This window comes from Tachysurus vachellii, chromosome 12, assembly GCF_030014155.1.
Source record: "Tachysurus vachellii isolate PV-2020 chromosome 12, HZAU_Pvac_v1, whole genome shotgun sequence".
Classification (NCBI taxonomy): Eukaryota; Metazoa; Chordata; class Actinopteri; order Siluriformes; family Bagridae; genus Tachysurus; species Tachysurus vachellii.
In genome coordinates this window covers 12,896,472-12,913,353 of record NC_083471.1, presented here as the reverse complement: position 1 = coordinate 12,913,353, position 16,882 = coordinate 12,896,472, and the positions used below count along the sequence as shown (strand labels likewise).

Here is a 16,882-nt window from a genome sequence, read left to right as displayed (position 1 = left end):
AAACCTTAAAGCTTTTAAGGTGAATAGACTACAACAGCAGAAGACCACATCAGGTTCACCACAGTTGTAGTGATTATTTGACTTAATATAAACTGGTCATTGCTCTCTGATCTCCCACATCAGTGAGGTGTTTCAGCCTACAGACCCTCTACTCATGATGTTTTTATTGTTGTTTTTCATGCTATCCTGTGTAAATGTACAGACGATTGTGTGAAAATCCCATCAGTTAGTAAAAGTAAATCATTAATCAAATTATAAATGCCATATTCAGGAAAGTTCTCATTCAGTTGAATGATTGTGCATTTAGTTATAGAGAGCTGTAGTATGTGTTTAATTAATTAGCAATGTATTGGATTATTGTTAAATCTATAAGGAATTCAGAAAGGCTTTTGATTACATAATTTGCACTCCAATTATTTATAATCACACTCTCTGGTGTCACCTAGATGAGAATGAGGTTAATTTATGAGTCTGGATCCTCTCAAGGTTTCATCCTCACATCTTCTCAGGAAGTTTTTTCTTATCAGCATCACCTAAGGCTTGATCAGGCTTGTAATTTCTATTCTGAATTATTATATTTCTTTAAAGCTTCTTTGAGAGAATGTCCATTGTTAAGATCGTTATGCAAATTAAAATTTTGTTGAATTGGTGTGTGTGATTTTGTCAAAAGTAAAAGATATCAGAGTTTGTGTCATGTATCTGAGTGTGAACTCATCTATGAATCTGGACGTTATCATTAGTGGACTTTGTCCAGAAGAAATCAGTCCAACCCCCATGCCATCTTTCCAGAGAGAGGAGGAGAAAAGTTGAGGGATTTTTTTTTTTTTTTTTTGTAAAGGGAAAACTAACACATAGGCACAATCTGCTTTGCCAATCTCAGTGCAGCACCAAGGCAGCTGGTCTTCCTCACATTCTTTCTTTCTTTCTTTCTTTCTTTCTTCATTTCTTTTAATTGCCTTGTGTACCGGACTGATACCCACAGAGAGAACTGCATATATCATCTGCATATAAGTAAGTGTTTTTATCCTCTTTAAGTGAACGCCTTTTCAAATTCATTTGGATATCTTTACCCTTTTCTCTAGTGTGTGCAAAACAAAACCAAAAAAAAAAAAAAAACAGGAATCATGCCAGATAATTATTGTTGGACGCATAATGTTGAATATTTAGTCAACTGTGTTTTGCTTTGTAGCTGTTATATTGGGGTAAATTACTTTATTAAAACAATACCTGTGTCTTCAGGGTCAAATATGTGTGTACAGCAAGAACCTTTCAGGTTCTTTCCTTAAAACTACATTTGACTTTGTTTATAGAAGAATCGTCACAACATTTAATTTGATTCAATTTAATTTATTGTATAGCTCTTTTTACAATTGACATAGTCTCAAAGCAACTTTACAGAAGTATAGAAACAGAATAAAAATGGTAATTTTTAAAATTAAACTACTATTTACCACTAACATCCATCCTTAAAAGCATCTATAAAAGCTAAGCTAGGCAAACTGCATGTTTAATGGATTCTTTTCCTCAGTCAATGCATGCTATAATTCATGTTAGACAGTTTTAACTCTCTTGCTGAATGATACATTTGTCCTGGATTACTTTCTTCTCTTTTGTGTAGAACGATAAACCTAAATTAACTTATTTGGAGAACTGTATTGTGGTTGATTTTCTAGTAGTACTGTCCTGTGGAACAGTAATTATTTAGATTTAACTCATTTGGGGAAGAATAATCTACAAAACAATCTGGAAAATTATAATTTACTGGGGTTAATTCACACTTGCATAAAAAAAAAAAAAAAAAAAAAACACAACTGATTATTTGAATTATTTTATTTATAATTTTTTATAGGAATACTATTTTATATTCCATGTAAGATTCCCCCTTCATTTCTACACCCCATGCACTTAATCTTTGTGTTTGTTTTCAACTCCTTTCTAAACTATGCAGCTTGCCCCTCACTCAGGTTGGTCTGGAATGAGAGAGCTGGAAATTTCAGCATGTAATTAAACTCTGTTCTTTCCTCTGGTTTTTGACTGTGCTGCATTCAGCATGCAGGAGACACCCACACATTAGGTTCAGGAGCTCACACCAAACCTCTCATTAGGATCTGGACTACATCTTACATGGTCTTTATGGCTAATTAATGGACATGAAATCTGAAGTGTTTAGAAATCAGCATGTATATTTACAGATATTTGATTCCAGTAAACGTTGCTCTGGGTAGTAAAGAACAGGTTTGGTATTTATTTTATTCATTTGTTATTGGTGGCTAAACCACACTAAATATGTGGATGGAACTGAAATATGGTTTGACCTAACTAGTTAGACTTCCTCTTTTTTAAATTTCTATTCTAACTATTCTAAGTAATCTCTAAATAGTTCAAATAAAGTCAGTAAAGTATACATTTAATCAGTTTAAACGTATACCAGGCTCATGGACTGGGATTTCTGGGATTTGTTCATTAAAAGCAATCAGCAGCTGCGCTTAGCTTTTTACAGTAACTGTGGTTCAACAAGAGCTTGGTTTTGAGAGCAGAAATAGTTTCTCTGGGTTGGATTGCAGCTGAACCACATAGCAAGAAAATACAAGTCTAAAGTCTTCTACAGTGTTCCTACAGTCCTTCTCTCTCTCTCTCTCTCTCTCTCTCTCTCTCTCTCTCCCTCCCTCTCTCTCTTTGTCCAGCTAAATTTAAAGTATATAAAAGGTTTTTTTTTTTTCTTTAGACAGAAAGCTGTGTACTACTCAACATTTAAAGCTAACTCTATTTCACTGTTTGCTCTGTGGTAAGCAGGTGGTAGCAGTCAAGGGGGAAAAATTACAAACCAGGCCTCAATCTCCACCCAAATAAGTAATGGTCTGCACTAACAAAAATAGATTGAACACAGAGGGATGAGAAAAAATTGCTGTGAATGCTTCAGCGGATGTGTGTCATAGATTTTATTTCTTTATACTGTTTTTTAATGTTAACATGAATCTTTATATCAGAATAATTGATTGAAAGTGTCTTGCATATTTTTCTCAACCATTTTTATGTTTCTACATTTTGTCATTTTGGCAACTTATTTGGGACTTTATATTATGATTATAGACAAAATATAGTGTTCAAAATACATAAAGCAAAGTTGTAAATGTATGTGTTCACCATCATTTGCAGTGAAACCAATAGATTCATTAAATATTCCATCTGTGTGTGATTAAAGCGTTACAGGATCTCAGTGTTACTGGAAGGTCCCAGACAGCAATGTGAAGAACATGGAGCTAAAAAAAATCAGGAATTGGAAATAATATTTCAACATCCTATAGAACATAATTTATAATTAAAAATCTAAATAATATGATACAATCATGTCTCTGCCTTGAGCAGGGTGCTCACTAGAAGTCTTAGTAAGGAGGGCATTAGCAAGAGAAACAACTAAAGGTCCATGGTATCTCTGAAGGCATCCACAGCCAAGATGCAAGAAGCTCTTCATAGGACAACCATAGCCCAGATTGGTGAGATGCAAGCCATTAGCCATAAAAACCAAACCCAGCATGAGCTTCCATGTTTTTATTTTGAGCTGGTGGTGACTCAGTAAACATCTGGGAAAAGGTTCTCTTGTCTTTTTGGTCAGATTGGGCAGTAGTTAACCTTCCAAAAAGACCACAACCCTAAAACTACCAGTGTTAAAAAAAAAAACAGGTTTCAACTCAAGAACCAGAATGTTATAGTGACCCAGTCAAAGTCCGGACCCCAGTTTGATTTAGGATCTCTGGTAAGTCTTGCAGGTTGCTAGTCATCCACAATCTCTATCTAAAATGACAGAGTAATTTTGCCAAGACAACCCAGAAGACCAAAAATGCAACCAAAGTTTGCTTTATTATGCAAGACTGCACTGAATGCACTGATTGGAGTATCTTTGAGGCTGGAACTGAATCTTACATCAGTTTTTGTGAAGAGGTGTGTGTGCCAAACAAAACCTTCTGCAAATTCACTAACAACAAGCCATGGTTCACAGCCAGTCTGAAAAAACTTTGACAAGCCAAGGAAGATGCCTACAGAGGGGAGGACAAAGCCCTGTATAATCAGGCCAGGAACCTACTGACAAAAGAGATCAAAATAGCCAAAAAAGCTACTCTGGAAAGCTGAAAAGCAGGCCCCAGCACTCAAGTTGTGCTCAAGATTTGTGAAAGGAATGTGAATCGGCTCTTTCAGAGACAGAAGACAAGGAAAGCTCCCGGCCCAGAAGGTGTCTCCCCCTCCTGTCTCAAAGCATGTGCTGACCAACTGGCTCCTATCTTCACCAATATCTTCAACAGATCTCTGGAGCTGTGGTAGGTCGCCTCCTGCTTTAAACTCTCCACAATCATCCCGGTCTCCAAGAAACCCTCCATCACTGGACTGAAAGACTACAGGCCTGTTGGTCTGACATCTGTCACAATGAAGACCTTTGAGCAGCTGGTACTGGCCCACCTAAAGATTGTAACAGAACAGTTGATGGATCCCCTAAAGTTTGCCTACAGAGCAAACAGATCGGTGGATGACGCAAACAACATGGCCCTCCACTTCATCCTCTAGCACCTGAACTCCCCTGGATCCTACGCTAGGACCCTGTTTGTGGATTTCAGCTCTGCTTTCAACACTATCGTCCTGTCTCTGCTACATGAAAAGCCCTAGCAGGTGATGGTGCCTGATTCCACCTGCAGGTGGATCACAGACTTCCTGACTGACAGGAGGCAGCACGTGAAATTGTGAAAATATGTCTATGACTCCCGGACTATAAATACTGGCTCGTCCCAAGGCTGTGTTCTTTCTCCGCTGCTTGAAGTGGATTACTTCTTTCGGGCTTCCACTTACACAGAGCGGATCGCGTAACAGAGCTATCAGGTAAAATGAAAGGCGGCTGAATCTGCTTTTACATTAATGAACACTGGTGTACAGATGTACTGTAACAGTGCTGAATAAATACTGCAGCTCAAACTTGGAATCACTGTTCATAAACTGTAAACCCTTTTATTCATCGCAAGAATTTTCCTCATTCATTCTGACCGGAGTTTACATCCCACTGCAGGCCAAAATGAGTGATGCACTACAAAACCTGTCAAACCAAATATCCGGCTTAACTTTTTATTATCCTTGGTGACTTTAACTCCATTAACTTCCGTTCAACTTCATGGCCTTCACTGCCCAGGGACTTCAGTTTGGCTTTTAATACAATTCCCGGAAATTCTCCACTCCAAACTCCTAAAGCTCAATATACCCGTTGCCGTCTGTCAGTGGATCACCTGCTTCCTGACAGGCAGGAAACAACAGATGAGACTGGGAGGTATTACATCCAGTATTTGGACAGTCAGCACTGGCGCTTCTCAGGGATGTGTCTTCTCCCCACTGCTATTCTCCCTCTACACTAATGACTGCACATCAAGTAACCCGACTTTTAAACTCCTGAAATTTGCAGATGATACTACGCTCATCTGACTCCCAAGATGGCGACGAGTCTGCATATCAGCAGGAGGTGAAGCGGCTGCAGCTATGGTGCAGTTAGAACAGCCTAGAGCTAAACAAATCTGTGGAGATAGTCGACTTTAGGAAAGACCCCTCAACACTACTCCCCATCACAATATCCAACAGCCCTGTGTCATCTGTAGAGACCTTCGGGTTTCTGGGCACTACCATTTCCCAAGACCTGAAATGGGAGTCCAACATAAACTCCATTCTCAAAAAGGCACAGCAGAGGATACTTTCTATGCCAATTAAGGAAGTATGAAAAACAACCATGCAACCAAATTATTATTTCATATATGCTGCTGGCATGTTATCCTCAGAGCCAGATAAACAGATTTTGGACGATTCTTTCTCTATTCTTTTCTATGACTCAGTGAAAAATGTGTTTAAGCTTTCTTCACAGTGGTTAAGATCAGATCTAGATAAATGGCAAGTAACAATAATTAGGCAATAAGGCCATCACAAAGACTGTATTTTTACGTGTTCTATTTATTCAAATCAATCAAGGGAACTGATTCCCTTAAGCCATTAACTACTTTTCATTTATAAACTCAGTGCTTTGACTTCAACTTCAACATATTCTTTCTTACTCTTACCAAGTTAAGTCCACTTAGTCCACCAAGATAAGTTTAAAGAAAAATTAAGAATCAAAGTTAAAACAGTTTGTTTATGCGCTTACTAAGGTTAACTTACGCCAGCACTTTATCCATCGAAGGATTGTGGTGGATCTGGAGTTTATCTCACGAACACTGGACATGAACATGGGAATGCACCTTGATTGGATGCTAGTCTATTGTAGGGCCTCATGCACAAAAACACCTTAGCTAATCTATCTACTGGTATGTTTTTGGGAGGAAACCTGAGAACTCTCAATACAAGAATCAAACCCTTAGGATCAAGGCTGTAGGATTGTGGAGCTGTATTATCAGAATCAGAATCAGAATCAGGTTTATTGGCCAAGTGTGTTGACACACACAAGGAATTTGGTTCCAGCTGTTTGTGACTCTCAAGAGTACAGACATAAATAACACTATACTATACAAGATAATAAAGACTATATGAGTATTAAATGTATACAAAATATATGACTGATCAGTTATGTACATAAAGTGTGGGAAGTGCAAATAACAATATTGTGCAATATTATGCTTTTTGTACAATATGCAGCACCAGTAGTGCATGTAACATACACGCACTACTGCTGATGCATATTGTAGTAGTGCGTGTAACTTACACAGATGATGTGATGACTGACAGTTCTGATAATGCAGTACTTATGCTATGAAGCAGGGAATATAATTATGGTGAGTTGTTAATCAGGGTGATTGCCTGGGGAAAGAAACTGTTCCTGTGTCTGGCAGCTTTAGTAAGCAAAGTTCTGTAGCGCCTGCCAGAAGGGAGGAGCTGAAAAAGGTTGTGTGATGTTGTTCTCAAACCTGCAGTAGAAGGTATTGAGGTCATCAGCCAGGTCTTTGTTTGCTTCAGTGGGGGGTGGGGGTGACTCTTGTAGTTTGTGATGTCTTGCAGGCCTTTCCACACTGATGCAGGGTTGTTATCTGAAAACCTGCTTTTCAGCTTTTCAGAGTAGCTTCTTTTGGCTTTATTGTTAGCCAAGAGCTAAACATGCATTAAAGCTAACTCTTGTTGCCATACAGTCATGATAGTCACTTATCAGGACTTTTTAAGAAAATAATTTTATAAAACCTTTAATCATTTTAATCAATTACTTGGCCTAGAATATTCAATATTTGTTAACTAGCTAAATGAAAGTTAGGTTTAAGCTAACTTATGTAACCAGACTTAAGTCTGATATAACATTTAAACACATTTGAGTAGTGATGACTGCAAAGACAATTGGGAAGCTGAGAAGCCACAAAACATTTGCTTACACTTCCCATTTACAAACAATGGCAGAGCTGATTTTTGTTCTGTGGCCATTGTTTACATAGAACATAAGAAGAAAGGGAGATTTGGCACTTTATTAAAAGCTGTGATACTGGAACCACAAATAGTGTGGGTGGAATCAGGTTGTTAGGCTTGATCATGTTTAAGGACAAATGTTTGTCCACAGCCACCAAAAGCTTTTGAGAGCAGTAGCAACCTATAATGTCATTATAAGCTATGTAGTATTTTATTTGTAGAAATCAAACAATTTTGTTATTTACAATGTTGTCCTTCAGCTCCGCCGTGTTTGGGGTCGCCAAGACAGATCATCTGATCAGCACACGTTTTATGCCAGATGCCATTCCTGTTGCAACCTAGCCATTTTATGCTAATCCTTCCAGTGGCTGGGTTTGCTCCCTGCCCGTGGGTCAAAACCAGGATGGCGGTGGTGAGAGCACAGAATCCTGCCGCTGGAACATGAAGGAATCCAGAGTTTTGTTAATTACAATCATTTTATTGCTAGGCAATGGGGGATGCTATTTCTACAGGATGGGGGATAATTCATGTATGCTTTTTTCTTTGTCTTTCAGGTGTAATACTGCCATGTCATCCATGTGTCCACGTCTAGCCTTTGTGCTCCTCTTTGCCTTTTCCGACTGGAACGGCTCTACCATGGCATTCCCTTTTAACACATCTGTGGAGGGCAGTGGAGATGAACCGGAACTGATTTTCCCGATATCCCATGCCACCGACTTACCTCCACCCTCACCCACACCTATACTTAGCATCACCACTACCTTCATCCGCATCAAGCACTTCCTGTTTCACGAGGTGGTGGATTTCCTGCGTGACAATATGCTTCTTATCATTGTGGTGATGTCACTGCTCATTGTCATTATCTTCATTGCCTGTTGTGCTTCAGCCATGAGCCACAAACGCAAACTCGAAGCCTACTACCCACCCAAGAAACATGCACCCAGGAAATACATGGCTGTACCAAGCAAGGGGGTGGAGCAAAGCCTGCTGGTGCCAAACAATGTCACCACTAGCTACCTGCGTGCTCCGTCTAAAGCTCTAGTAGGTGAAAAGGGCAAAGATCCTAGACCAAAGCCGAAGGAGGTGCAGAAAGCGGAAGATGTCGAGGAAGTAGAAGTGCAAAAGGAAGAAGAAAAGAAGAAGGAGGAGCCCAAGCCAAGCACATCCATGGCAGGTAATGGCCAGGTACTTGTGTGCACCTGCCACCTGAGGAAAGCAAATCAAGCCTCACAGTAAGAAAGCAGATGGATTGTTAAGGAACGGCTCTCTTCAAAGGACTTGTTGATTTGGGATAAATACATCTCTTGTTAATTCATTGGATTGAGATACAGCTACAGAACCTTCTGCTTCTGGCATTTCAGTTATTCAATGCTGCAGTCCAGGCAGTATGTTGAGCTGAATTTAAAAGATTAATCTTTTATACACCATCTTACAGAATACTATCCTTTGATTTGAGCAATCCTTTTGCATCTTGAAAATGTTCTCACTTTCTGGCTTTGTTGGATTTGAATTAGAGGTTTTTATCCCATTTCACTAAACACCCTCATTCTGAGATAACACAATCACCATATAGAGAAATGTTATGTAATGTTATACATAAAGCATGTTTTTAATATTTAGGTTTTAAAGCTTATTCTATCGGAAATCATCAAAGACTGAGGTGTTCATTACCAAAACCAAGGGTGAGTATTAAATAAGGAATAAAACAATTAGCGGTCTGCTGGTTTAGCAAAACAATCAATGATGTAGAAATATGATGTGGCTAAGTTCCTGTTATCGCCATCATGTTTATTGTTTTCATATAATCTTAAACTGTTTTTTTTGTCATATTACCACAGAATATTTTTTTATTCTGATGAGCCACACATGGTACTTGTTACGTTTAATGTTTTAATAATATAAACCTCTGATTTGCAGCTGGCATTATTGTCAGAGTTGCTGTTATAGAAAATTAATCAACATCTTTTGACCAATCAGGTTCAAGAATTTGACAGTGTTGCGGTATAGATCTTGTCTGTTAAAAGTGATATGATTCTAAACCTGTTTGTTGCCTTTTTATAGTTTATGTGACTTGAAATATGCATTACTGTTTACATGAACTCATTAATAACAAACATTCTCACTATCATCATGTAGTGCAACTTATTTTGTTTACAATGCTAGAAATAAAACCTTAAAACTCCTGACTTGAGGAACCATGTGATATTATATAAAAAAAATTTCACACTTTCATATTTATGTAGCTAAACACTGGGTCTGGATTTGACCCTGATACCCAAAAAACACAACATCTAACCAGTTGTAAACAGACTTGTTATCTAATATTTTGTGTAGTCAATTTTGTACTGTCTTTGTTAAGTGGCTTTTAGCAACTGCTTAATATCTGTTTTGTTTTTTTCACTCATATATAAGTATACTTTATAATATCTTACATTAAATAATTTTCTCATTCCATGATACACTTTTGTCTTTATTGTGTAAAAAAACTATACAGATTACTACTTTACATTTGTAAGTAAAATTCAGTCTGGGAGTGATTTCTTTTGTCATGGATGCAGCCCTTGAAAAAAACCTACTGATATTTTAGTTTCTAGTGTAGGATATAATTTGATTGGCTGAAATATTATTTATTTAGTCCCAAAAATTTACTTTTAGGATTCTTAAAAATATCACGCTGAATTTCTATATAGACCTGAATAGAACCCAAATTTAATTCCTGTAGAAGTGGTTGTGCAGGATATTTACTGTATGCTTTGGAAATGAAGACATTTTCTCTAGGAATCTTATAGAAATGTCTCTTTAAAAGAATCCTTTTTGGGAAATTGTTGAGAAGGGAGCCAATCTGTGAGAGAATTACACAGATCCAAAATACTTATAAAGACTCGATCCTTTCGGGCTGAGATTTTACAGCCCACTTTGCTGACACATCTGTGACAAATCATTGAGCAAAAATACAGTTGTACAGAAAAAATACAGAAAGCCATTTTTCTCAGCCAATGCCCCAAACTAAAATAGATACAGTAAACATAGCACAGATGCAAATTACACAAAAGGACAGGAAACAGAACTGCATATTTACAATGTTTTTGGTTTTCCAGCTAAAGGGTTGCAATTTTTCTGTGTGCCATGTTTGGTATTTAGAGAAAACATGGCTTGATCCCAGCAGATCAGGGCACATTATAATGTGAAAATCATAAATGCAGCTATCTATCTGCCTCTGTGTGTCTTTAATGCCACTTATGAAACAATATGACTTTAACATTATAGATTGTTCAACCTTATGGACGGATGTGAAATTCTAGCTTCCAATCTAATATAAATACAAACACATTTAAATACATCTCATATTAATCTTGAATTTTGTATTCTATTAATCTTTATATTATTGTTTATAATAACCTTTTATGTTCTGTAAAGCTGCTTTTTAAAAAGCGCTGTACGTATAAACTTGAATGAAATTGACTTGAATAAAAAAACTGTTGTCTATGCATTTCAACAAAATGTAAAAAGAAGTGAAAAGCAATGAGCCTTTTATGTCAACCAGCTGTAGATGTGCAGTTAGGTAGGTTGGCACTGATTAGTGTCTCAGCACTGTTCAAACTGTTCTGGCCCAAGCAATGCCATAGAAATGGCTCTATTGTTCTATTGTCACACACAGTCTGCTATACAGAATTCAATCAATATTTCAAAAGGCCATTAGGAGAACCGCTGTTCCGTGTTATTCTGAAAATAGGTCTGTGTCGGGTCTCTTAGATTTGCCCTTGAATTGAAGAGAATACACTCTCAGTTTGAGTCTCTCCCTATTTTCTTGATGATGGCAGTTTGGGCAAGAAATTAAAACGTATGTTCTCTCAAGTGATATACGTCCACACTGCTGTCATTTGATGTTTTTCTTCTGTCCAGGCACAACTGTATCTTTTCAATTTAAACGCAAAAATACATTCGATCACCTTGTCCACATAATGCTGCACTCATAAACTATAAAAGTATAAAAGTAATAATTTAGTAATCACTGAATAATTTACTCCATTTACATATGACACGAAATACGCTACCTGTAGATCGGTATCGGGCAAAAATGCAAATGAGGTTTATAAATGAAAACAAAGTCACCATTGCAATGGCACAAGGCCACATGTTGGCAACTTCTAAAGTAAACCAGAGAAAGAGTCTCTGCAACCGGAGCACCTAAAACGTTCTCAGCCTCCAGCTCAAGTTGCCCTTCTTTTGTGCCTTTGGTGCTGAATTATTTTGGGAATCTGCCACCCATTTGCAACCTCTCCTTCCTCAAAGACTTAGCAAGGGGCTTGATCAGTTTTTGAAAACATATGAAAATTACCACATAGCTCATCCCTATTAACCTTCCTTACAAGACTGCACTAACGAGAGTCTCAAAATCCCCGGACTACTGGAGATCCTCAAATCATCTTATACCTATTTATTTTGCATATAGGTGCAATTTTTTTAATTTTGAAATCTGTACATACTGGGCTTTCACACTGGTAGTAAAATCAACAGGATGACACAGAGTTTACATGGCAAAGAAGACACAAAACTGGTAAGGCAACACCTTAAGACTGCCATTAAAGTTTGATAGGCTGTTGCCTGGAATTGTCTGAACACAGAGCAGTGCAGTTTCTGGAAAGGGAAACTTGCTGAAAAGGGAGACTGATGACTGAGAGATGAATGGCTCCATTAGCGGACTGTGTATCTTGTCCTGTTTAAGAAACAGGAACCAGGAGAGCATGAGGATGGTGAGTGAGTGAACCTGTGACACTCGTATTGAACATGAGCATGTGTAGTTGATAGGAAATTGACAAGATGTTCAGGTTTAGTAGCAGGGCTGAATCATAACTAGCCTAATCATAATAATAATAATTTTTTTGTGGAAATAGAATGTCTTATTTTTATACTTCCTTGTCATATCTGTCTTGTTTCTACTGTTTTCTTGAGCGATTTTTTGGCAAGTAATATGCTTTCTTTTAATTTGAATTAAATAACTAATTCTCCCCAAATAAATGTTGTTATTGTGTGCATATGTTAATAATTCTTTCTTCGTTATTCTGTTTTTTCCTCTTTCCTATCAGTGAGCCATGTGCCTTCACCTCCCACTTGTACTTTTGCTGTTGTTCTGCTGTCTTATCACCTCCCTCCCACTACTATTCTCATGCCCTCCAGGGTGCTGCTGTCCTCGCCCAGGGGTTCTGATCCTGTGTGAGTCACTGGGACTCCATGTCCTCCCTCGCTCTGTCCCCCTCACCACCTCAGCTTTGTCTGTGGCACGAAACCACCTGTGCAATATAGACAACGTCCTGAGGCGGTACTCCAGCCTGCAGGAGTTGAGCCTTGGCCATAACCGGCTTGAACGCTTCCCCCGTGGCCTTCCAGCAAGTCTGGAAAGTCTGCAGCTCCAAGAGAACCGAATTACGTTCATCACAGCTGGGGATCTTAGGAACCTTAGGAATCTGACCCGGTTGGACCTGGAAGACAATCGCATTCGGGCCATACAGCCTGGTGCACTGCTGAGCCTGATGCGGCTGAGGATGCTATCTCTGAAGGGGAACCAGTTGTCAAGTCTGCCATCACACCTTCCAGGTTCACTAATGCACCTAGACGTGTCTGCCAACTGCATTTCAACATTGGATTTGCCTTCGCTTGCTGTGTTGGTCAACCTTCAGGTCCTGAAGATCAACAGCAACTGCTTATGCTCAGTGCCTGAGCATGCGTTCGATGGCCTAACCCGTCTCCACTCTTTGGAGCTGGCTAACAACTTGTGGGTTTGTGAATGTAACATCATGTACCTGTACCGGTGTCTGCTGATGGACAGGTTACGCATGGCAACAGATCTGGTATGTACAGCACCATTACACCTGGCACATAAGCTGCTTTTGACTCTCTCTGTTATGGCCATCTGTCCAAAAATCCTTATGCCTAGTGAGAAATTAGTATCAATCAACACTTCCAAAGTAATGCTGGGAAATTCTTCAAAAGAATCTCCAAATCCTACTTCTGATACAAATAGAAATGTAAGAACATCCTGTAGAACTTCTCTTGTGAACTTAAATGCAAAGCTCCCCTCATCTGTTAACCATACAGTATCTAGGTCTCATCAGGAGTCAAACCAATCCTCTTTGGATGGGTTAAGCTATGAACAGTGTTTGTTACTAAACGCCACTTACCTTGTCCCTCAGACAACACAAACACCACACATCCCAACACCAGGTGAGGATCCTGGTTATAGGAACAACACAAACAGCATCCAGAAAGGTTTCTTAAGCACTTCAGTCCCTATATTCTTCACCAGTGAGGCAGGAGTGCAGGTTGAGGCCACTCCTCGAACCTTGACCCAGACAAGTGACCCAGCACTTGTGTCACTACTCTCTGTGCTGTGTGTGTTGACAGGACTACTCCTAGTAATTGTAATCCTAGTGCTTAGAAGCCTCCTGTGGAGAATTCAAAGTGTCGCTCCTCTTCAGTCAACAGTGAGCAGTCAAAGGAACTCTTAATTTTGTGGTTCAGACTGCTGAATGGATTATAGGTGCTCCCCTGCCCACCCTTCAAGACGTGTAAATATCTAGAATGAGGAAAAGGGCTCAGAAAATCACTCTGGATCCCTCACATCCAAGTCATCTGCTTTTTGAACTTTTGAACCATCTGGCCGGCACTACAGAGCCCCAAATACCAGCACAACCAGGCAAAAGAACAGTTTCTTCCCCCAGGCAATCTACAACATGAACAGTTAAATGTCCCCCCAATTGCACAATAACAATGTGAAATAATCTTATATTTATCTGTTACCGCCTCCATCCTAATACATGCCTGCATCTCATTCTATTCTATTCTATTCCATTCTATCATCTATAGTGCAACTGTACATATATTTTTATTGTCTGTGTTGTTGTTGTCTCTGTGTACTGGAAGCAAATTACTCTAAAACAAATTCCTTGTATGTGCAATCATATTTGGCAATAAAGATCCTTCTGATTCTGATGTTGTCCAGTTGCTGTCCTGACGTGAAAGAATGAGAATTGGTGTTCTAAATGTCTTTAGAAAAGGTGTTCAGTCCACCCACCAAAGAAAAAAATCATTGAATATGACCGAAGACATGAAGAAACCAGTTCTTTCTCCAAAAGAAGGATTATGTCTTTTATAAGAAAAGTCTACAGAAAACATTCATACTTTTCTGTTCATTTTAAGGTTCTCTAAAATAACATTTACTGCTTCAGTTAAAGACTTTTACACCATAAGTAATGTTAACAAGTGACACATTTAAGTTAAATTAATTGAAGTTAATGAAATACACCTGCATTCACTAATGTTTATTAATTCTGTTGCTAATCACTGAAATTAGTAAATTCATAAATGTGAATCATCTACTGTCTATCTGGTCTATAGGTGTAAATATTAACACCTATCAGCCTCAATTTTGCCAACCTTTTTGTTAATGTTAAATATAGTGCATTAATGTGCAAGCTCATTGTCCATATAGATTAAAGTCATGTTATTCTGCTGAAAAACAACCCCAAACAAATACTTTGTTTTCATAATTTATTTAAGCTTCAACAGTAGAATACAGCATTTAATTATTTTGTTTAGTTGTGCGTATATTAATAACTGCCATTTTTACAGGATATTTAACATAAAGAAATATACATTTTTAACAGACTGCCTCTGGCCTCATTCAATGTGTTATAATTAACAGATGTATTCTGTTGTGATGATCATTAAGTGCCTGAGGACAATTAAGGAAATGCTTTTCTAAGTTACAAGTGTAGTTACTGACTAAACAGCTCATATTTTTTTGGTTTTGGTGAATCCCTGCTGTTTTGCTCCATGGATTAGTATTTGAATAATAATAATAATAATAAAAAAAAAAAAAAAACACAGACGAATGCCTCCATCTTTGTGCGTGATTCAGAAAGACATTAAGAGAAACCAACCACATTTTCACACATCAAATCCAAAAAATAATGAAAGCTTCTTCTCAACACTTCACAGCAATCATGACAATGCAAACATCTGAAACTCCTCAGCAGAGGCAATACACACACAGCAGTAGTACAGAAGGATGTTGTTACTTTAAGGATATGTTTGGTTTTGGGGAGCACAGCATGGGCTTAAATTATGCAAAGATGTTAAAGCATTTGCTTGCTCTCGAGATTAAGAATGCGGTTTAATTTTTAGCCTTCGCCACTTTCTCCTCATCCTTCTGTTTTAGTTTGTAGTCCGTCAGCGCTGCCTTGATGGCGTCCTCTGCAAGCACTGAAGTAAAATAAGCAGCAATGTCAACCAAACCAAACTCTGTTAATATTGATGTGCTGGTGTAATAAGTATATAATAAGTAAAGACTACAGATAAACTCAGTTATGCCACTGTGTGTTGATTGAAGCTTTGCTAAAACTTACTAGAGCAATGAAGCTTTACCGGTGGAAGACACAATTCCTTGGCGATATCGGTGTTCTTAATTTCCATAGCTTCAGCAACCTAGTGGAGTGAACAGTAGAAATAGAAACACACACCACATATGCAGTTGAGTGCAAAATGTGTGACATTCTTTGGATAAAGCACATACATACACAAACACACAACAGGACATACCGATTTGCCTTTAACCCATTCTGTGGCCAGGGAACTTGAAGCGATTGCTGATCCACAACCAAACGTTTTGAACCTGGCATCCACTATCTTTCCCTCCTCATCAACCTGAATCTGTTAATACAAAACACTCCTGGTCACGTCCACAAGCATACAAAAACAAACACACAAAAGACCAACAGTAAGATGTTGAAATTCAGCATACCTGAAGTTTCATGACATCCCCACAGGCAGGAGCTCCTACTAAACCAGTCCCCACATTCTTCGCCTTCTTATCCAGGGAGCCAACATTTCTTGGGTTTTCATAATGATCCACCACCTTCAAAATATTCATCAGGAACAAACAGGTTAATAAACGATGACACTGAACAACGCAATACAGCTAACTACAGCTAACTACGGCTAACTACGGCTAACTACGGCTAACTACGGCTAACTACGGCTCTGTGACGCATCCTGAAAGCTACATAACAGTTCAGCTCAGCATCGGTCCTAAAAGTTCATTCTATCAAACGGAAAGCCAAGAAGAGTTAAACATGCACTTAAACATCCACTCACTTTTTTGTGGTAGCAGCAAACAGTTTTAATCTCCGGCGGCGTCAAGCTTCTGCCGAGAAACGTAAAGGACGCGAAACAACTCCTGACCGACCCCAGCGCCATGTTCGTAGTGACGTCAACACCAATGTGTTCACCAATAAACAAACGATTCCCGGAGCATGCAGCAGGGGGCGCTGCGGAGATTTTTTTATTTATTTTTTTGAGCCGACTCACATTCCGATTAGAGGTGTTTTAGGAATCGAAAGAGTCGATTCTCCAGTCAGTTGTACAAACATTCAGTTCTTGATTACAAAAATAAAGCATAATACGTGAAAATCTGAACAAA

At 38.5% G+C, this 16,882-nt stretch overlaps 2 protein-coding genes across 2 annotated transcripts; one reads left to right on the top strand and one right to left on the bottom strand.

Annotated features, from left to right (window-relative positions):
* Nucleotides 1-885: 885 nt before the first annotated feature.
* Nucleotides 886-9,796, top strand: tmem119a (transmembrane protein 119a). The gene is made up of 2 exons (XM_060883680.1): nucleotides 886-1,011; nucleotides 7,959-9,796. The coding sequence occupies exon 2, from the start codon at nucleotides 7,972-7,974 to the stop codon at nucleotides 8,638-8,640; it is 669 nt and encodes a 222-aa protein (XP_060739663.1). The 5' UTR covers nucleotides 886-1,011; nucleotides 7,959-7,971; the 3' UTR covers nucleotides 8,641-9,796.
* Nucleotides 9,797-14,938: 5,142 nt separating this feature from the next.
* LOC132855274 (iron-sulfur cluster assembly enzyme ISCU-like) lies at nucleotides 14,939-16,700 on the bottom strand. The gene is made up of 5 exons (XM_060884120.1): nucleotides 16,558-16,700; nucleotides 16,205-16,318; nucleotides 16,003-16,113; nucleotides 15,810-15,888; nucleotides 14,939-15,666 (listed from the first exon to the last, which is right to left on the bottom strand). The coding sequence occupies exons 1-5, from the start codon at nucleotides 16,657-16,659 to the stop codon at nucleotides 15,578-15,580; spliced, it is 495 nt and encodes a 164-aa protein (XP_060740103.1). The 5' UTR covers nucleotides 16,660-16,700; the 3' UTR covers nucleotides 14,939-15,577.
* Between the last annotated feature and the right edge of the window lie 182 nt (nucleotides 16,701-16,882).